The sequence below is a fragment of the Dermacentor variabilis genome, chromosome 1 (assembly GCF_050947875.1).
Source record: "Dermacentor variabilis isolate Ectoservices chromosome 1, ASM5094787v1, whole genome shotgun sequence".
Classification (NCBI taxonomy): domain Eukaryota; kingdom Metazoa; phylum Arthropoda; class Arachnida; order Ixodida; family Ixodidae; genus Dermacentor; species Dermacentor variabilis.
The window spans coordinates 185,777,074-185,797,631 of NC_134568.1; the positions used below are offsets into that span (position 1 = coordinate 185,777,074).

General features: G+C 42.0%; 1 protein-coding gene across 5 annotated transcripts in view; it reads left to right on the plus strand.

Annotated features, from left to right (window-relative positions):
* The first annotated feature begins 193 nt into the window (after positions 1–193).
* The window catches only part of LOC142589586 (peptide deformylase, mitochondrial-like), a 28,584-nt gene continuing 8,219 nt past the window's right edge, over positions 194–20,558 (plus strand). For 4 of the 5 annotated variants that reach the window (XR_012829895.1, XR_012829896.1, XR_012829897.1 and 1 more), the window contains exons 1-4: positions 194–438; positions 515–685; positions 785–905; positions 19,251–19,433. Coding sequence is in view for 1 of the 5 variants with exons in the window: in XM_075701072.1 (XP_075557187.1) it covers positions 259–438; positions 515–685; positions 785–905; positions 19,251–19,432 (654 nt within the window). In the remaining 4 variants the exon portion in view is untranslated. Of the gene's footprint in view, positions 439–514; positions 686–784; positions 906–19,250; positions 19,539–20,558 lie in introns of those variants that run through there. The other variant, XM_075701072.1, reaches the window with a different exon arrangement.

Here is a 20,558-nt window from a genome sequence, read left to right on the forward strand (position 1 = left end):
GAAGGCATTCCGCAATATCAGAAACACGGCTAAACATAGACGGAGTAAACACATTATGTATTTTTAACTTTTGTAGTTACCCATAATAATATTAAAAGAATATTTAGTACGTTTAAGCGTTAACGTTGTTATAACATAAAAAATATAAAACATTATCATAGTTTATTCTTATCTTCTATCATCATCAGTTTTTTTTCGTCTGGTATCATCGTGTTTCTCACGTGTATTTTAATCAGCGCCGTTTGTCAGTCGCCTGTAATGACATTTAAAAAAATCCTTGAATCTTGTTCTCGGCACATAAGTAAACTCAGGAGCTATGGAGCAGATGTTAATCTCTCTCCACCGTATGAATTTATGTGTCAGGTTGGAGATCCTGTACTGCGAACCCGCGCAGAGGCAGTCGACCTGGTAAAGGTCACCAGCGCTGAAGTTCAAAACGTAACTATTTGACGGAGTCGTTAGTGTGTGTGTGTGTTTAAGTCATGTTCATCTAACTTGTCCTTTCTTGTTTCAGATAATTAGTGTAATGCGGATTGTCATGAATAAAAGTTATTCGACGGGCATATCAGCACCTCAAGTGGGTTGTCCACTGAGGATTATAATGATGGAGTTCCCCATGAAATACATGAAGCTGGCCCAAGCGGAAGAAGCAAAGACACGTGTTTACCAGCCTTTTCCACTGAAGGTGGCCATACGAATTGCTACGTGCTATCTTTAATCTGGCTTTTTCGGCCTAACTAATGATCGTTCTATCTGCCTTTGCTTAATTATATTATATTTGCAGGTGTTCATCAATCCTACTATGGAAGTTATAAACAATCAGAGGCTCGTATTCCCTGAAGGCTGCGAGAGCATCCGAGGTTTCACTGCAGATGTGCCGAGATACTATGAAGTGAAGGTTTCAGGTAAATAAATTTTCAGGTATACATATATAGCAAAATAGAAGTAATACAGTTTTATACAACTAAATCTCTGAAGTCTCATGAAACAAACCCACTCAAGCTTGGGTGCTTAGAATACAACCAGTTTATTTTTTGAAGGTGCGCTAGACATATCCAGTCGATCGCGTTTTGCGTTGTTGCAGATTGCTTAAGTTGTATGGGCTGGCTAGGTACTCATCAAGAGGCTTAACTGGTAGAACAAACAATCTGGGAACACCAGGCTTATTTCCTTGGTGAACAATAAAATGCTCTTCGTATAGAACTGCTCTGTCCTACCCCCATCACTATTCCAGCAACTTTGCCTTGTTACAATAGGTTATATGAGGTCATGTTCAGCATAACCAGACTTAGTGCAACCAGGCAAAATCTTTGTAAAGCAAAAAAAATGAAATCGATATGATATGGACTGCACCCCTATGCACGCAGCCCAGAAAAATTTTGACCAATCACAAAGGGCTAATGGCATGCAGATTGTGAACAAATACAGAATGGAATAGTTGCGTTATCCCAGTCCTTATGAGCAACACTTGTGTCCACAGTTGTTAGAAGGTCCCTCAAATGATTTTTGTTCTACTTAGTGGTATTGTCTAGACACAGTGAGTATCTCTTACAGTGGGCTTTCTCACAATAATTTCATGTCAGCACACTGATTGAAAGCGCTACCAGTGGCTAAGCATTACCCTGTTCTCAAGTTGTGCCATTCCCCCTCAATCTCTTACAGTGGACTTTCTCACAATAATTTTATGTCAGCACAATGATTGAAAAAGCTACCAGTGGCTAAGCATTACCCTCTTCTCAAGTTGTGCCACTCCCCCTCAAGTTATATTCAATGTGGCCTTAGTTATGTCCCCCCTCCTTGGCCACACCATTGTGCAGTGAACAAGTGTTGTCAACTTACAGTTGATTTAAATCAGTAGAGTTTGCGTGTCCTTTTCCAACACAGTTTTCCTCGTTACTGTGGTGATGGTGGCCTGATAATAAAGTTTATGTGCAGTGCTCATGTATTCTACAGTTTGCATAAGGCTTGTACAACATACTCAAAGAATGTACCTAAGATAAATTACTGAATACCATGTGAAATGGTACTTGAGTACAGTAGAAAATACCCAAAGCAGTATTTTGGTACTTCCAAGATACTTGTAAGGTAAATTTTTGTTGAAAGTTGAAAATAAAATAAACCGTTAGGTTTAATGTTCTAAATGAGCACATGGGCTATGAGAGACACCGTAGTTTGAAGCTGCGGAATGATTTCGAGACTGCCCATTGCCTGAAGTGCGAAAGAAATTGAAACAAAACGGTGTGCTATGCTGAGAAGGCTTATTGGTTTGCAGCAGATGTTGCTTCCTAAAGTTACCATCTGAGTTTGAGCTAAGGTGCAAATTTTTTACATATTTTTAAGCGATGCACACTTCTTTGGGCACTTGCTTCCCTCCTAGAGTCTACTGAAACTTTCATGCATGACTCTAGTCTTCCTTGAAAAAATAATTTGGTGTTATACAGATTTTATATTTCTTTTGTTGTTGCCATTGGCAAGAAGTTTGATATGTGTGACATAATCAAATTCTAAAAAAAAATAATGACTCTCGGTTAGATGTCTACACTATTTTCATTCCTTGTTCGTGTGTGTGTGCTGTAATATTTGCAGCATAGAATGATATTTTGGTGCTCACTAATACTTTTGTATCGGTAGAGATCTAGGCCTGTATTCGCAAGAAGGACAGTTCTTAACACAAGAACTGTTCGTTAGAGCACGTGGGAGCCAATCGTAATGTCGGACATATTATTAGTGAAGGCAGCCAACCAATGATAAACAGCTCTTGCCAACAAAAAATGTTGTGAATTTCGCCCCTGTTCCTTGCCAAGTAAAGTACAACATACGTTAAAAAAGTGCATATAGAACTGAGACACTGTTTGGGTTACAGCCACTTGATATCAGAAAGGCTAATTAGTCACTTGTTAGCTCACAAGTTGCATTATGCTGGGGATATCATGAGAAGCCAACAAACAAAGACACCAAGGAAAACACAGGGGAAATTACTTGTACTTACCTGCAGCAAGTTGTTCTTTCATCCACTTTTACTGCCAATAATTTATCATTACTTTAATTCAATTAGTAAGTACAAGTAATTTTCCCTGTGCTTTCCTTTGTGTCTTTGTTTGTTGGCTTCTCATGATATGATTAATAACAATCGGCCTCCTTAATTAACCCCCTTTCTTCTCATTATGCTGGGGAGTATATTAAATAATGAGTACAAGATACTCTTGCAAGTATTTGAGCTGCAGCAAAAATACTGCATTGCCCAACTATTTAAAAGACACCAAGCTATTTCAGAAAGTATGAGCGGGCACTCGAGCAGCACTTTCAACATGGCCCGTAACCCTTGCTTCTGTCCTGTGTGGGCTCCAATCGTACTCCTGTTGGCACTATCAACGGATACACTCACCAACTTGGAATGCGTTTCCGCACATCTTCTTGATGCAAGCTGTGTCTGCATCACTGTCGGCATGCATTTTCCCGCCATGGTGTCATCAGCAAGGCTCGTCTTCCAAGCACAACCACATCGACCACTGCATCGTCCATAAAGGCACATTTAAATGGTTTCCCTGTGAACTTCACCTTCATTGGGCACTCGAGCAGGACTTTCAACATGGCCCGTAACCATTGCTTCTGTCCTGTGCAGGCTGCAATCGTACTCCTGTTGGCACTATCAACGGATACAATCACCAACTTGGAATGCGTTTCCACACATCTTCCTGACCCAAGCTGTGTCTGCATTGCTGTCGACATGCATTTTTCTGCCATGGTGTCATCAGCAACGCTCGTCTTCCAAGCACGACCACATTGACTGCTGCACCGTCCATCAAGGCTCATTTGAGCAGCTTCCCTGCAAACTTCACCTTCAGTCTGCACTCGAGCAGCACTTTAAACATGGCCCATAACCCTTGCGTCTGTCCTGTGTAGGTGTGTACTAAACTTTCCTTATATGCTAGAAAAAGTGATGACTGGTTCTTAGTGCTGTTCCCGTGCCGATCGGTGCTGTATGAGACTATTTGTGAATGCTTGACTTCGTCGTTTGCCTCATTGTTCAAGGGATGTTGAGACAAACCCTGGGCCCAATACTAGAGTGGATTCACTTTTAGCTATTGAAACACTGCCTGAGAGCCCTGCAGAACAAATGAAGATTATTTATTTATTTATTTATTTATTTATTTATTTATTTATTTATTTATTTATTTATTTATTTATTTATTTATTCAAGTTTCCTTACAGGTTCCGTCAGGAACATTGAGTAGGGGGGGGGGGGGGATTGAATCAAACACAAGTTTAACAGAAGCAACGCAGATCAAACAATACAATGTGGTTACATAGTACAAATAAATAAAAGAAAGGTTAACATGACACAAGTACACTACAGTTACCAAAAGGTTATTGTTTGCAAAGGCGCGATAAAGCAAGAATTTAAGATACACAAGGGGGAGATAGCCGGTTCAATGGGCAAGTAATAAGCACACGACAACAACTGGTACGCCAAAAAAAAGAAAACAAGAAAAATGGCAACAATCCACTCCCACGTAATCACAATGAAACATAGTTACAGTATTTAAGATTTATAAAGTTGATACACTTGGTTGCGGAACGATGCGTGATCGGTTACTGAAACGATTTCGTTGGGAAGATCATTCCATAATGTTATTGCTCTGGGCAGTGTCGATGAGTTGAATGCTTGCGTGTGGCTGTAGATGCGTTTGAAAGAGAGATGGTTGTTTAATCGACGGGTGTCTAAGGATTCGAGAGTATTATCAGTTTTTATTTGAGTTATGCTGAGATGACGGCTGTATTTTTCAGAGATGAAATGAGCAGCACGGTTTTGTATCACTTCTATCATGGAAATTAGATATTTTTGATGAGGAGACCAGATTGATGATGCGAACTCTAGCTGAGGACGGACATATGTTAGGTAGGCGAGTTTACGGACATTGGTCGGGCAGTTTTGTAAATTACGACCTAAGTAACCCAAAGTTCTGGAAGCCTTGCCGCAAATGGTGGTGATGTGCAAGGCCCAGAAAAGATCATGTGTTAGATGCACACCTAGGTACTTATATGATGGAACTTGGGATACAGGTATAGTATCCAAGACATATGTAAAGTTCGAATTATTGCGTTTGCAACTGAAGGTTATGAGCCTGCATTTCGATAGGTTAAGGGACATAAGCCAGATTTTGCACCAATGGGAAATAATGTTAAGGTCATTTTGCAAAGCGACGTGGTCTTTGACATCCATAATGGTACGATATATGATACAGTCATCTGCAAATAGGCGCATGCGTGGCGATATGTTAAGCGGTAGGTCATTAATATAGATCAAAAATAAAAGGGGCCCTAGAACACTTCCCTGAGGAACACCGGAAGATACATGGCAATGGGGAAAGGAGAAGTTATTAACCAGTGTGAACTGTTAACGGTGAAAAAAGAAATTCCGAATCCAAGTTAATGTAAGTGAGTCTAGTCTAAGGGCTGATAATTTGGATATTAGTCGAACTGGAGCTACGCGATCAAAAGCTTTAGAAAAATCAAGGACCATGCAATCAGTTTGTATATTGGCATCCATGCTGAAGTGTAAGTCGTTGGTAAATTTCAATAATTGCGTGTCGCAAGAAAAATATTTCCTGAATTCGTGTTGATTAGAGAAGAAAAAGTTGTTTGATTCTAGATGACTGAAAACATGAGACGCCATAATATGTTCCAGTAGCTTGTAACAAATGCATGTGAGCGAGATGGACGATAATTATCGGGTGAATGGCTCTTATTGCTTGTGAACACCGGGACGATTTTCGAAACCTTCCAATCAGCTGGTAGCTTTCCTGACGCTAGGGATTGGTTGAATAAATAGGATAATATCTGACTATAAATTGATGAGGTATTTTGTAACATTTTAGAATTTATATTATCTGTACCAGCCAATGTAGATACCTTTAGGTTAGCAATGAGGCGTGAAATGCCATCAGCAGTAATGGTAATGGGTTCCATAAAGCGCCAGTCGTATTCAGGTACAAATGATATGTTGGAATGATTTTCCCGTGTAAACACTGAAGAGAAAAAATTGTTAAATATGAGTGGGCATTTGCTGTCCGATACTGGTGTTTAGTTAGCATCGTGCAATGAAATGTGATCAGAGTCGTGGTCAGGGGACACAGTTCGCCAGAACTTTTTAGGATTGTGTTGAAGGAGAGAGGGCAGGTCGTTGCCGTAATACTTTCTTTTAGTATCGCATATTGCTTTAGTATATGTTTTAAGGAATTCTTTGTATTTTTTGAACGCCGAAGGATCACACCCATGTTTTGTGGCACGGTACAAGCGCTTTTTTGTGTTTCGTAGTCTATGTAGCGATCGATTGAACCGAGGATTTGTCCTGCCGTTAGTAATCATTATTAACGGAACATAGAGATCAATCATAGCTGACATTTGGTTCCTATACAGTGCCCAGTTTTCTTCGGTTGTGCGATCAGTAAGGTTAGGTAAAAGTGTCTCATTAAAAAAGTTATCTTCCTACTTTTCTTGTGTAAAATTAAGGTAGCTGTGGAATCTTTGTAGATATTTTCCAAAATATTTACGTAAGCGGTCTGTACTCCTTTATTTCACAATGCCTCTATGACTGCTGGTATCTCTACTGAATCAAATGCCTATAAAAGCCATATAGAGAGGCCGATTGTACTCTGTGGATTTATCGATTACCTGATTAATGACATTGATGTGATCCTTTGTAGAGTATCCCTTCCTGAAGCCAGCCTGTTCCCTTGGTAGGCTAAAGTCCAGTGTTGCCTTTATTTTATTGGAAATTATCTTGGTGAATATTTTATATAATACTGGGAGTAAGCTAATGGGCCTATAATTTTTCAGTTCTCTAACGTCTCCCCTTTTATGGATTAGTATAATGTTTGCATTCTTCCAGTTTTCCGGAAACACTTGCACTTGATAGACACTTCGTATAGAGAGGCGCCAGTTTTCCAAGCCTTATGCCTGCTTCAGCTTTGATTAAATTGACTGTTATTCCATCTTATCCTGCCGCTCTTTTCCATTTCGTGTCTTGCAAGGCCCTTCTGACCTGATCGCTAGTTATAGGAGGAGTTTCTGTATCCTGTTCATTACTGTTTCGAATGGAGGTATCCTGACTCCAGGTCAGTATAAAATTCTTCTACTGCTTTTACTATACCTTTGAGATTGCTGACGGTGTTACCCTGCTTATCTTTCAATGCATACATCTTGGTTTGTCCCATGCCAAGTTTTCTTCTCACCGATTTCAGGCTGCAGCCATGTTTTACGGCTTCTTCAGTTTTTCTCAAGTTATAATTTTGGATATCACTCATTTTCACCTTGTTGATCAGTTCTAACAGTTCCGCAAATTCTATCTTATCTCTTGAGTTGGAGACTTTCATTCTTTGTCGTTTCTTTATTAGGTCCTTTGTTACTTGGGAGAGCTTGCCTACTGGTTGCCTTGGTGCCTTGCCTCCCACTTTAATTGCTGCCTCTGAACCCAGCCTAGTTGCAGTTTCATTCATTACCTCTATGTCATCTTCATCTTTCTGTTCTAAGGCTGCATATTTGTTTGCAAGTACCAGCCTGAATTTGTCTGCTTTTATCCTTACTCCCTCCAGGTTGACCTGTTTCTTCTTGACCGATTTTACTCTTTTTCTCTTCAAATTGTGGTGAATCCTAGCCCTCACTAACTTCTGATCACTGCTCACTGATCAAGAATAGCAAAAAAAAAATATAGAAACAAAATTCAGTGTTGAGCAAATTGATGAACAGTATTGAAGAAAAATGTAATAATTTTGAGGCACACGGCGTTCATTGTTCTGTCTACTTTGAAAAGCACTGTTGGGGTCCTAAAAGAAGAAAACACAATTCTGTGGGCTCGCGCCATTGAGCTTGAAGACAGATCTCGGCGCAACAACCTAATCAATCTTAACATTCCCGATACTAAAGAAACATGGGAACAAACTCAGAACAAGTTTGTATCTGCCTTCAAAACTGTACTTCCATCTTTTTCAACTGATTCAATCAAACGTACTCATCGCCTAGGCGTTTTTTCACCGGGAAAATGCCAACCCGTAATTGTCAATTTCTCAAGCTTTAAGATAAAAGAAAATGTTTTTTCACTATATAAGCATCTCAAATCAAGCCATATCACTATTAGCGAAGATTACTCACCAGCAACCTGTCTCACTCATAGAAATCTGATCGAGTTTGGAAAAAGTCAGCCCGGTGCATCTGCGTTTAAACTATGATATGACAAACTGCTTAGGAGCGACAACTGCTACATTTTTGATGCCGAAATTAAATGCGTGAATGAAAAACAGTCGCAGGGCCACAGGGCAAGAAACATAGTTCCTGCAGGGAAAACATGGGGAGGCCGGGAGATGGAAATTCAAGACGATGAGCAAAACAAAAATAAGGTGAAAGCAGGAGCTAACGTTTCGACAAGTCCACTTGTCGAAACGTCTCCTGCTTTCACCTTGTTCACATATTACTTATAGTTACTGCAGGTAATTCAACTTAGCAGAGCAAGAGGGGAAGTGCACCGTCTTCACGACACCATGTATCCATCTTTTTTACTAACATTAGAAGGGTGCTGAACGAATTTTTTCATTGTCCTCAGTGATTGACACTTGCTCGCTACACATAATCGCCTTAACAGAAACGTGGCTTTTGAATAATATTAATGATTTGCGAGTAATTCGGAATGTACCATTGATAGTACCCTACAAGTCCCAAAAATGAACGAAGGTCTGTTTTGGTGCACGGCTGAGAAAATTCTCCAATCGTAGCTATTTTCATCTCGGCCGGCCGTCTCGTGCCCTGGCCGAAAACATGGCCCAGATAAGTAACCTGCGAACAACCAAATCTACACTTTTCCGCTTTCATCGTTAAGCCGGCTTCCCTCAACCATGAGAACACCTGTTTGAGGTGCGATACATGTTGTTCCCAGCTGTCTGAAAAAATTGCTACATCATCAAGATATGGCAACGCAAACTCCTGCAAATCTTTTAGGACAATATCCATTAATTTAGAGAAGCTAAACGGCGCGTTCTTCAGCCTGAAGCTGAGTGCGAAAAGGCGAAAAGTGCCTACAGGTGAGATGAATGCGGCATAGCGGCTGGCACTTTCTGAAAGGGGAACTTGCCAGTACCCCCGCACAAGGTGTATAGTTAAAATGTAGTTAGCCGTGCTAACTCTTTCAATTCATTCCTCAATGTTGGTTATCGGGTACAGCTGATCCCTACAAATATTCCCCAAACACCCCTTTTAGCTCATCTAGCTGCTCGGGTCTTAGAGTGTACGAGCTTACCGAATGTTTTACTACTTCTTCTAGGCCGATTTCAGAGTTGGAGGTCTCCTTATACTCCTTAAACTTGGTACTAGTGCCATCCTGCTCTTTGATGGTGTAGTTAACGACTCCGCTCCGCTCTAAATACGGCTTCATCAAATTGCAGTGATATATCCTCACCTCCTTCCTGCGACCGGGCATTTTCAGAGCACAGTTAGTATTTGAAATTTTGTGCACCACTTTAACGGGCCTGTCCCAGTGAACTTCAAGCTTGTTCTTTATCTAAGGTTTGAGGATCATTATCTGGTCTCCGGCGTTAAACGTACAAAGCCTCGCATTCTTGTTGTAATAGACTTTGGCGTTCTTTTGAGCTACTCCCATGTTCTTTTCGACTAGTTCTTGGGTTGCGCTTAGCCATTCCAGCAGATTTAGCATGTATTCAACGACTGTTGGACTCTCCCCTCTTTCCTCCGACATCTCTCTTAACATTCCCAGTGGAGGAGAACAGAGTGTCCTCCCATACACTAGTTCTGCTGGCGAGAACCCTGTAGCCTCATGTGGAACCGTTCGCAAAGCAAACAAAGTTGCCGGTAGATAGTTCTCCCAGTCCTCCTTGTGCTCATAACAGAGCGCACGCAAAACTCGCTTAAGCACTGAATGCCACCTCTCTACACTGTTTGACTGAGGGTGATAGATGGAACTGTGTATCAACTTTACTCCGCACTTTTGCAAGAATGTGGTAGTCAGTGCGCTGGTGAATACTGACCCTTGACCCACCTGAATTTCGGCTGGAAACCCAACTCGTGCAAATACTGTCAAAAGCGCGTCTACTACTTCGGTGGAGCTGAGCTCTTTCAGAGGGATTGCTTCTGGAAACTTTGTAGCCGGACATAGCATGGTGAACAAGTACCGGTAACCCGACTTTGTCTTTGGTAGAGGCCCTACCGTGTCTATCACAAGTCATCTGAAAGGTTCCATTATTAAGGGCACTACCTTTAGTGGAGCTTTTCACGTTTCTCCTGGTTTACCTGAGCGCTGGCAGGCGTCGCATGATCTTTCAAAGTTTTCTACGTCTTTGAAACAACCAGGCCAGTAGTATTCCATAAGCAATCTTTCCTTTGATTTGTTTATGCCTAGGTGGCCGGACCACCCATTTCTATGACAGAGACTCAAAAGGTCCTCCCTGTACTTAGTAGGTACGACTAACTGATCTAAAATCCTACCCTTTCGATCTCTGTAGTGCCGATACAACAATCCTCCTCTCTCATGTATCGTCACGTTGCGCCTATCAATGCCTTCTTTAGCTGTGTGATGTAATTTGGCTAAGCTGCCATCATTCTTTTGCTCGGCTGCCAGTGACTCTCTGTCCACACGTAAGAGCTGATCAAAGTTCTTTGAGGCCGGTGATAATAACGACCCTGTCTCGCTTGCGATTGCATCAGCTTGCTCTTCCTGCAGGCTTGAACTTTGACACTCTAGTGATACGCTCTCATTGAGCTGGTCAGCTGGCAGGCTCTCCTCAACTGTTTTTTTGTCCCTCGGGCCTAGCTCGCATTCGGGTATTGAAGTTATCCCTTTTTTTGCTTCCGCTGGAGCAGCTTGTGCATTTTCAGCCGAAAGCGATGCGATTTTACGAGCTTGGCCTCGGGTCAATGCCTGTACTATGCCCTCTCCCAGTTTAAACCCTTTTTCACGCAGTAACTGATTTGACCGATTCGAAAAAATGTAAGGGTACTGCAGTGAAAAAAATTTGGAAACTGCAGCCTCAGTCATTAGCCCCCCGAATGGTCCACTGATTTTTACTTTGGCCATGGGCAGACACACGCTGTGTTCTTCTACAATCTGTTTGATCTATGCTACTTCTCCGGTGAAGTCATCTACCATCACATAAGACGGATGGACAATGTCCATCGTGGCGGCACTGTCTCTTAGCACCCGGCATGGTTTGCGATTAACTTGCAGGTCGTGAAGATATGGGCTTATAAGTTCCATATTCTCGTCTTTTTCATCCACGTAGGAGAAAACTACGCTAGGCTTCCCGCAGTTTATAGCTATATGTCCCAGTTTGTGGCATTTATAACAGCGGATTGGTCTGAAAGATTCGAATTTTCTTTTCTACTCTTTTGGTAATGTTTCCCCGTTTGATTTCTCCTCGCTCTTTTCTGAGGGCTTTTCCTCCATGTCTACAGGCTCCGATCGTCTAGTCTGCGAACCCTCTTTGAACGGAAATGGTTTCCGCGGTCCATTTCGACCGTCCCAATTTCCGTCCTCGGCGTTCAAACAGCAGTTCGCAACCAAGGCACACTGTCAGGATTGGGGGCTCAATCCCATTGCTTGTAATCAGTTGTCAAGATTGAAGTCGGGCATGAATTAGAAGGTAGCTGGCTCATGCCGTCGTCCAACTTATACACGCTGAGGACGTTGTTGAAGGGAAGGACTGCTTCTTATCGAGAACGAGGAATATGGGTTTATTTACAGTATCTACATAAGGACGTTGTAGTTCATCAGTCTAGCATGACTGCGAGAGAAAAGTACACTGAGCAGCCACACAACAGTGGTTTATAAACACTCGGTCCTCCCTCGATTCCAAGGTGAGGGAAACGTTTGACCAGTCATCGCAGACGAGCCGCGTTTGAGCGGGAGGGCTTCCACACCGGTTTCACGAACCCCACCGAGGGCAGACGGACTTTGCAGAACTCGGGCTTACGTCAGGAACGGTGTGTGGGAAGGGGCCTCCAAAGACGTTCCCTCGGGACCTCCCTTGCTCACGGCAGACCGGGTCGGCGGTGGCGTGTTCAGTCACAAAGCCTGGTTCGTCGAACTCCTCTTGGCAATCCCGCGACGGAGAGACGAGGACGCGGCGTATTGTCCTCCGGACACAGTAGACTCAGTGACGCCGTTTGGCTAGAGGATGATGGGGGCTTTCTAGAAAAAGTCGACACCGCTCTCGCACTTGGCTGGCAAAACTTGCACCTGAGCAGGCCATTCTTAACACCTCTCTCCAGAGGATGCAGCTGTGATACTAGTCCTTGTATAGCACATGCCTTCATGTCCTTGCGCTTGAAGGGCTCTGTTAGTGCAGTAGTGCTTTTTGGAATTTTCAGCCTGTGACCAATTTTAGTACATTATAATTCTTTCACAGTGTATCTTTCACGTCCTTGGCACACTTCATAGTCATTGCCATAGTTTTATTACATGTAGCTCTTACGCACTTTACAGTAACCAACCTTTAGGCCCCTTTACAGCCCTGTCACATCCATTTCTTATAATTTTTTGCTTCACTTTGAACTCATTACCATTGGCCTGGCGCTCTTTGGTCTTTCTTGGCTCTTGCACCACAAAACACTATATTCATCATCATCAAAAGATTAATACACCTCAAATTAGAATATACTAGAGCAGTCTGGGACCCTAATAACATCAACTTAACATGTTAGAATTAGTTCAGAATAACGCTGCTCGTCTTATTCTTTCAAATTATAACAGAACTGCCAGTATAACGGCCATCAAAACTCTTCTTTCTCTTCCATCTCTTGCAGGTCGATGTAAAGTTTCCCGTTTATCATTATTTCACAAAATCTTTCACCATACAACATTGTATGATGTATTCATTCATATTCCACACTATATATCCCGTCACATCGATCATTCTTACAAGGTTCACATTCCTTCTTGCAGCACAAATACATTTTCCCAGCCATTCATACCTCAGACATCATTGGCGTGGAACTGCCTTCCCGCAAACATTGTGTCCATTAGCAATAATTCCTTGTTTTGTGATGCCTTAGACAACATTACTTACTAGAATACAGTTTCATGTAGTACCTGTATATCTTGTAGTTTTTGTAATAGCTTCTTTTTTCCCTACTCATTGTATTCCTACCAAATTGCTTGTCAAATTGTATCTTTTATGTCGTATTTTTTTTCTCATGCAATTGCTGATATTACCTGTAAGCCACTCTCCTCCGTAAAGCCTTGACAGGCCTTGAGGGTGCTTAAACCTAATAACAAATTAGACAGTTTATGCAGTGCACTTAAATTTGACCCTTAATGATGACAAGGACCTACCTAGCAGACTCTCTGCATTTGTACGAAAACCATCAAAATCATTTCGGTATGCCTTTAAAAAGTTTTCATAATTCATCATGGTTAGCTAACTGTGCCTACTGCATAAATTGTTAAGGGGGTACATATTATCGCTATGTGGAAACAAAGACTTAGTTGGAAGGAGTGGAAAAAAACAGCAAAAGAGAAATTGTTAAGTTTCTGAGTATGACTACCAACAACCTACCATTAATGTTTCACAACCTTTGTCCGTAAAGTTCCGAGACTGAGTCCATTAAAAAAAATGCATTTAACATTGAAATCATTTGTGCAGCACCCCTTTGAAATAGTCTCCCTTGCAGTCTATATACACAGCTTTCAATGCTTCTTGAGGTCTTGGAAACAGTTGGAAAACACTTCTTTTGGCAGGGCTGTCAGCTCCTTTGTCGTGGCATCTTGAATGGCCTACACGATCCCCATCCAGTGAGCTTTTAGGGCTCTCTTCACGCGAGGAAACAGGAAAAAATCACATGGGGAGAGGTCAGGCAAGTATGGCGGATGGGGAAGTACAGTAATGCTGTGTTTGGCGAGAAATTTTGTCCTGCTGAGAGCAGTGTGCAGCCTTGCGTTATCGTGGAGAACGCTCCATTGTCCAGCTACCCATAAGTCAGGGCAACGGCGCCGCAAGGCATCACACATGTGTTGGAGCTCGCGGATATAAAACTCCTGATTCACCGTCTGCCCTTGTGGGATGAACTCATGGTGTATGACACCTCTGGCATCGAAAAAAAACTATCAGCATTGTCTTTGTTTTGGTCTTCTGTCGCTGCACCTTTCTTGATGCCGGAGAGCTTGTGGACCCGCCATTCGGCGTTCTGCCTCTTTGAGGATCGTATTGAAAACATCATGTTTCGTCTTCAGCAATGATGCTGTCGACGAATGCAGCATCCTTCTCTGCCTTGGAGAGTAAATCAGCACTCACTGATGCCCCCGTGTCCTTCTGGTCCTGTGTGAGGGAGTGCGGCACAAGTCTGGCATTCAGCTTTCGTTTCCCCAAGTTCTCACGCAAAATTTGGTGACATGTTGTCTTACTAATGCTGAGAGCATCCTACAGCATGCGGACTGTAATGGTGCGGTCTTGCTGTACTATCTCCCTGATCCGAGCCACGTTGTTTTCATTCCGTGAGGTTGCATGGTGCCCCTGCCTTGTGTCGTCTTCGGCCGATGTTCTCCCCGAATTGAACCTCTTGTGCCACTAGAAAACTCGCGCCCGTGATAATGTCTCGTTGCCATAAGCGTCACGAAGGAGCTCATATGTCTGTGTGGCTGTCTTGCCAAGCTTCACACAGAATTTTATGTTTACACGTTGTTCGAGGTGGACGTCCATCTCTACATTCACTCACAGTAGAATGCGCAGATGACTAGCGACAACGCATTTTTCTACATGTAGTGCCATCTAGCGGCTGCCACAGCAATTAACATAAATAGCTCAGGTTAGTCCGAAAAGATGGTGCTACACATATGCACCAACATTTGTTTTGGGGAATCATTTCTAGAGAAGAAAGTAAATCAGTCTCAAAACTTTACGGACAAAGGTTGTATAAATGAACTTTATAAATTGATATATTATAATTCAATAAAGTAATAATAATAATGTAAAATTTATAATACATAAAATTTTATATTTTGTAAATAATTTTGTTATAACATTGAAAGCAGAAGGGAAGAGGGGAATCATGGCATTGGGATCTGCAAAAGTAATAAGAACATATCTAATTAGCTTCATCAAACCATAGCCTCCTAAATATAGGAGGCTATGATTAGACCAGTGGAGTTGATAAATTGGGGGAAGTATTCTATGTGGGCAGAATCCCTGGATTCAGTCCACCACTTTAATTGGTTGGATACCTGTAATGGCAGCGTCTCTTAACTGGGCATCATTTTTTTTTATCAAGATGTGTAATCACTCCTAATACTTCACAGCATAGCAAATGGTACTGAATTGTGCAACATTTTAATATGAAATTATAGGGTTTTACGTGCCAAGACCACAATCTGATTATGAGGCACACCCTAGTGGGGGACTCTGGAATAATTTGGACCACCTGGGGTTTCTTAGCGTGCACATAAATATAAGTACACAAGTGTTTTCTCATTTCACCCCAATCGAAATGCGGCCGCCGTGGCCAGGATTTCATCCTGCGACCTCGTGCTTTGCAGCCCATCATCATCATAGCCACTAAGGAACCACGGCAGGCACTTGTGCATCATTTAATTATATGTGGCACAACATAGGGTTTTATGCATTTGGGACAGCATCATCGGAGACTGGGTGAATCCAATCATTTTAATGGTGTCCTCATAAGTGTATTTGAATAATTTGAGACATGTAAAAAGTCTACTAACCTGCCAGTTATGCTGCTGTGTACTAATAAATGCAGCTACTAGTGTGATACTGTACTTATTCAATTATAAGGTGGTCATGATTATGAGTCAAAGGTGCCAGGGCCAAAGGTGCCAGGGCCAAAGGTGCCTCCCCCCAAAAAAACTTAAGGCGAAGCTTTAGTTGAAGTCCTACTCAGATACCGCCTATTTAAATACATATAAAATGCAGAAACACTTTTCTGAGATAACTACTGGGCCTATTTTAACGAAATTTGTTGCATTTGAGAGAGAAAGTTAATTCTAGTGACTGTTGGAAGCAAAATTTTGGTTGAAGGCCCGAGTTTCCTTTAAGGAATTTTTCAAAAATTTGTTAGGTTGAAAAAAAAAATATAAAAGCAAAGTTTAAAAATTCATAGCTCTGCACCAAGAACAGATGTCACAGTTCTGTAAACTGCATGCGTTAGAGCAGGAGGAAGATTCTAGGGTTTTATGTATCAGAATCATGAGGCATGCTGTAGTGAAGGACTACGGATTAATTTTGACCACCAGGGGACCTTTAACGTGCCCTCAATGCACGGGACATGTGCGTTTTTACATTTCGCCCCCATCAAAATGTAGTCGCTGCAGCCAGGCCTTGTGCTTAGCAGCGCAACATCATAGCCGCTAGGCCACTGCAGCGGGTTATCTATTAGAGCATTCAAAGCAGACAAATTTTATATATGAATTTATATCTTACATAAATTTGCTACATTGTTTACGAGGGTTTTCCAAATGTCCTACTCGCATATAAGTGGTGTATTTCAGATCCATGTATAATACATCAATCTTCTTAGATGTACTATTAGATGCGATTGACAGAATTTTAATACTGTTTTTCATTGCTGAGGTAGTATTATAAACTTAATAGTTTCATTTTCAAAATATTTGCGATTTTCAACAATTTTTAATAAAAAATGAACGACATAAGTTTAAAATTCACTACCAACAGTCACCAGATTTTAACTTTTTTCTACCCGCCGTGGTTGCTCAGTGGCTATGGTGCTGGGCTGCTGAGCACGAGGTCACAGGATCGAATCCCAGCCATGGCGGCTGCATTTCGATGTGGGCGAAATGCGAAAACACCCGTGTACTTAGATTTAAGTGCACGTTAAAGAACCCCAGGTGTTTGAAATTTCTCCACTACGGCGTGCCTCATAATCAGAAAGTGGTTTTGGCACGTAAAACCCCATAATTTAATTTAACTTTTTTCTTTTAAATGCCACAAACCTTATCAAACTTGGTGCAGCGTTTGCGAGAAAAATGATTTCTCCTTTCCTAATTATTTAGATAAGAGCCCCTGATCTAAAGCTTTCTCTTAAAAGTATGCTCACTAATATAGGGAGATATAGAGCAGGAAATAAATTATTCAGATTTGGTGGGGATTGCCTGAAATAATGAATTATCAACTCAGCCAAAACGTAATATGGCCACCATAAAATAAGGGGAAAGGAAGCTTCAACATGCAGAGTGCGGGTTATATAGGTGTGGCTTCATGGCAGTGCTAATTTGTCCTTTAAGTGTGGCTTCACGGCATCGCAGCGCACGCTGCCGTAAAGCCACACTACAAAGCGAAATTCGCATATAAGTCGGGAGGTGACCTCGAGGCTAAGAATCCTGGTGAATAAGCTCGCCTTATAGTCTAATAAATACAGTATTAAATTTTATTTTGGTGCAGCAGTATGACAGCTACTTTTTGGGGAACGTCCTTAAAGTTTATTGCTACAGTCATAAGTACGACTACACGTGCAATGCCTAACAAAATACTATAGAAATGCCATAGTGGCAACAACATATCGAAAAGGTACACCATTAGTGGAGTGATTTGTTTTTATTATAATGTAGGCATGTACGTAAGCATTCGCCTGCACTATGCCACATCTTGGTTGCATTTTTCATAGAAATGGTTATACATTCAGAGAGCCTTCACAGTCGCTGCATGCCATGGATCAGATATTTTGCCAACCTCTGCTAAGCACAGGTCAGCATACTCAGTCACAAGTACACTGATGCATACTCACTCCGCACTCATTTCACAAATGTGAGGTAGAACACTGCTGAGTGACAAAGGGAGTGAGTGCCGGTTAACACAAGTACAAGAAAAAGTCAGTGACAGTAATTTTAAGGGGACATGAGTATCAACGTGGGTGACTTGGCAAGTGTGAATGAGTGCCAGTGAGTGGATGTGGCTATGAGCATGACTGAGTGTCGGTAAGTGAGAATGTAAGCGACAATGATTGCAAGTGAGTTTTGGTACGAGTAGGAACATGAGTGAGTGCCAACAAGTGCAAGTACATAGCCTATGAAAATATTTTCGGCCAAGTTTTTGCTTTTCTGCTGACCTATGCTGCTAAGCTAGTAACTTTTGCTCTGCAAAGCTTAGAGTCGTCCAGAATGTCCGACTTTCCAACCACTCACTCAAAATGACGAGTGGCACAGCAATGTTCATTTACTTATATTTTACCTCCCAACTGAAGCTTGCCATTTTCATAGTACTTCCATAAATTTTTCTGAGGATAAACTAAGCATGGGTGGCTACAACTTGTGCACTTGTCCTAATCATTGAAGCAAAACATTTTTTTTTTTTCTTTTTGGGAGCTACTGTCTTTGTGCGACCTTCAAAAACAGCAAGTGGCCTTCAAAGCTTATACCCGTGTCACACGGGCGTTTGGAAGGCCTTCCAAACGATAGTCAGTTGACTCAAAGGTCAAGTTCGAGCTGCTACACAGGCGGTTTCAAAGGCCGCCGAGTCAATAGTCTATCGAGTCAACGGAGCACCCTACAACTCTATCGAAATCTCAGTGGCCTTTGAGCAACGGAAGTGGAAACGGCGCGAACATGCCCTGTCGTTCATAGTGTGCACGTACTCATGGTTAGAAAGAACAAATCAAACCAAATGTTCTAAAAATACTATATATGAGTGTTATTAATTATTCAATAAAGTATTTTTGCCACTTGACGTGTGCGAACACACCAAAACGGCAGCTGCACCGAGCGGCGCAAACGTTGCCGCAGTTTCGCTACTCAACAACTTAAAAACTAAACTTATATGTATGGCAATGTATAAACAAGCATAAAAGAAATTATAGTGCTTTTAAATGGTTTTAATGTTGTTTAATTTTTCGTGACATGAAAACGAAAATAAAGATCCACAGCGCCACGCAATTTTGCAAAAATGCCTGAACCACTCAACGACCTTTCAAAAGTGCCGTGTAGCAGCGCGACAACTCCTTTGAGTCGATAGAGTTGTGGCGTTTCGAAGGCCGTTGACTGGAAGGCCTTCTAAATGTGCCTGTGTGACACAGGTATTACACAGTTGCACAGGAGGCACAAGGATGTGGGTCGAGGTACTGAAAGGCATTTCTCTTTCCTTCTGGGGCAAGGTCATTTAGTGTGAATCAGACTTTGCAGAGAGTATTTTGCATAAAGTAATTGTTGCGCATAGTTTACTTGCACATTGACAGTATTAATAGTGAAACATTGCTGTACTAGTTGGCTGTCCTGGCTTTATCCTTAGGTCTGAATGAAAAAGGAGAGGCCCATGAGTGGCAGGCATATGGATGGCCAGCTAGAATCATTCAGCATGAGATGGACCACCTTGAAGGCAGCCTCTTTATTGATCTCATGGACTCACGGACTTTCCACTTCAACTACTGGCATCTAATCAAGAAGCTGCCCAAGTCAAGATTGAAGCAGTGATGTTAGTACTTTCATGGGAATTTGTGAAAAATGTGGTGAAGCATTTTTTAAGGAAAAGAAAGTTGTTAAATATAAGGCTTAATAAAGAAATTTAGTGAGCTCGGTACACTAGAATGTAATGTAGACCTGTGGATGTTGAGTGAAGCTCTTTGTCTAACCTCCATGCACTAAACTAAGCAGATTGGTGAATTTCTTCAAATACATCTATTCTATTAACATAATAGTTCCAAGGACCAACCTGTACTCAAGCCAATGAAGGTGGCTTAATTTTGTATGCAACATATGTATGAGGTATATTTCAAGAGTTTATGCAGTGAGTCAGCAAAAACGTGGGAGAGGGTGTAACAGCACTGCTCTCACTCTCGCCACCCAAAAGGAGCCAATGTATCTCTTGTACAAGCTGAACTGCTGCATGATAAGGTAGAATTTTATGTGTGTACTTTTTAGTGCAACCCATTTTTAGTCTTTATCGAAATGCAAATCAATGTACAGACAGAGCAAAGGATCAATATCTGATTTGCTGTGAAATTTTGCAAAAATTGTACAGAAATTCATCAAATGTTTCAAAAAGCCTATGGAAAGAATGCCTTAAAGAAAGAAGTGTGTTCAGCATTTTTGGGAAGGCTGTTATTACGATCGGCCAGTGGGGGTAGTGAACTTCTAGCCTCTCCAGCCCCACTGCGACAAATTGCTTTGTGAAGCTGACATTGCGTCACCCTCGGACAGACCTGCGGCACCCGCAAGGCAAGACACGTTTGGCAGACTGAGTATTGTTCGTTGGTTCACTGTTGCCTTCACGAACCAATGGGAGCAAGAAAGCTCCTGAAAAGGGGTGTTCTGAGGCATTCCCTCATGGACTCCGGTGACCGCCACGGTCGTTTAACAGACGCTCCAGCTAACTGAGGTGTCATCCCAGGAACCGAGAGGTGCCAGCTTGAGGGAAGCGTGGCAATCCCCGTCTACGAAGCTCCCCTCCTTTGTGTGTATTCAGTGAAAAAAGGTTCGGGAGTGATTGTGTCAACCCTTGCCCTCAACGCAGGCCCTTCGACGACTTCGGACGCTCCACTTGGAAGAAGGGGGCGGAAGTTTTCCCTGGCCTAGGGATCTAGGGAGGACAGAGGGGGGT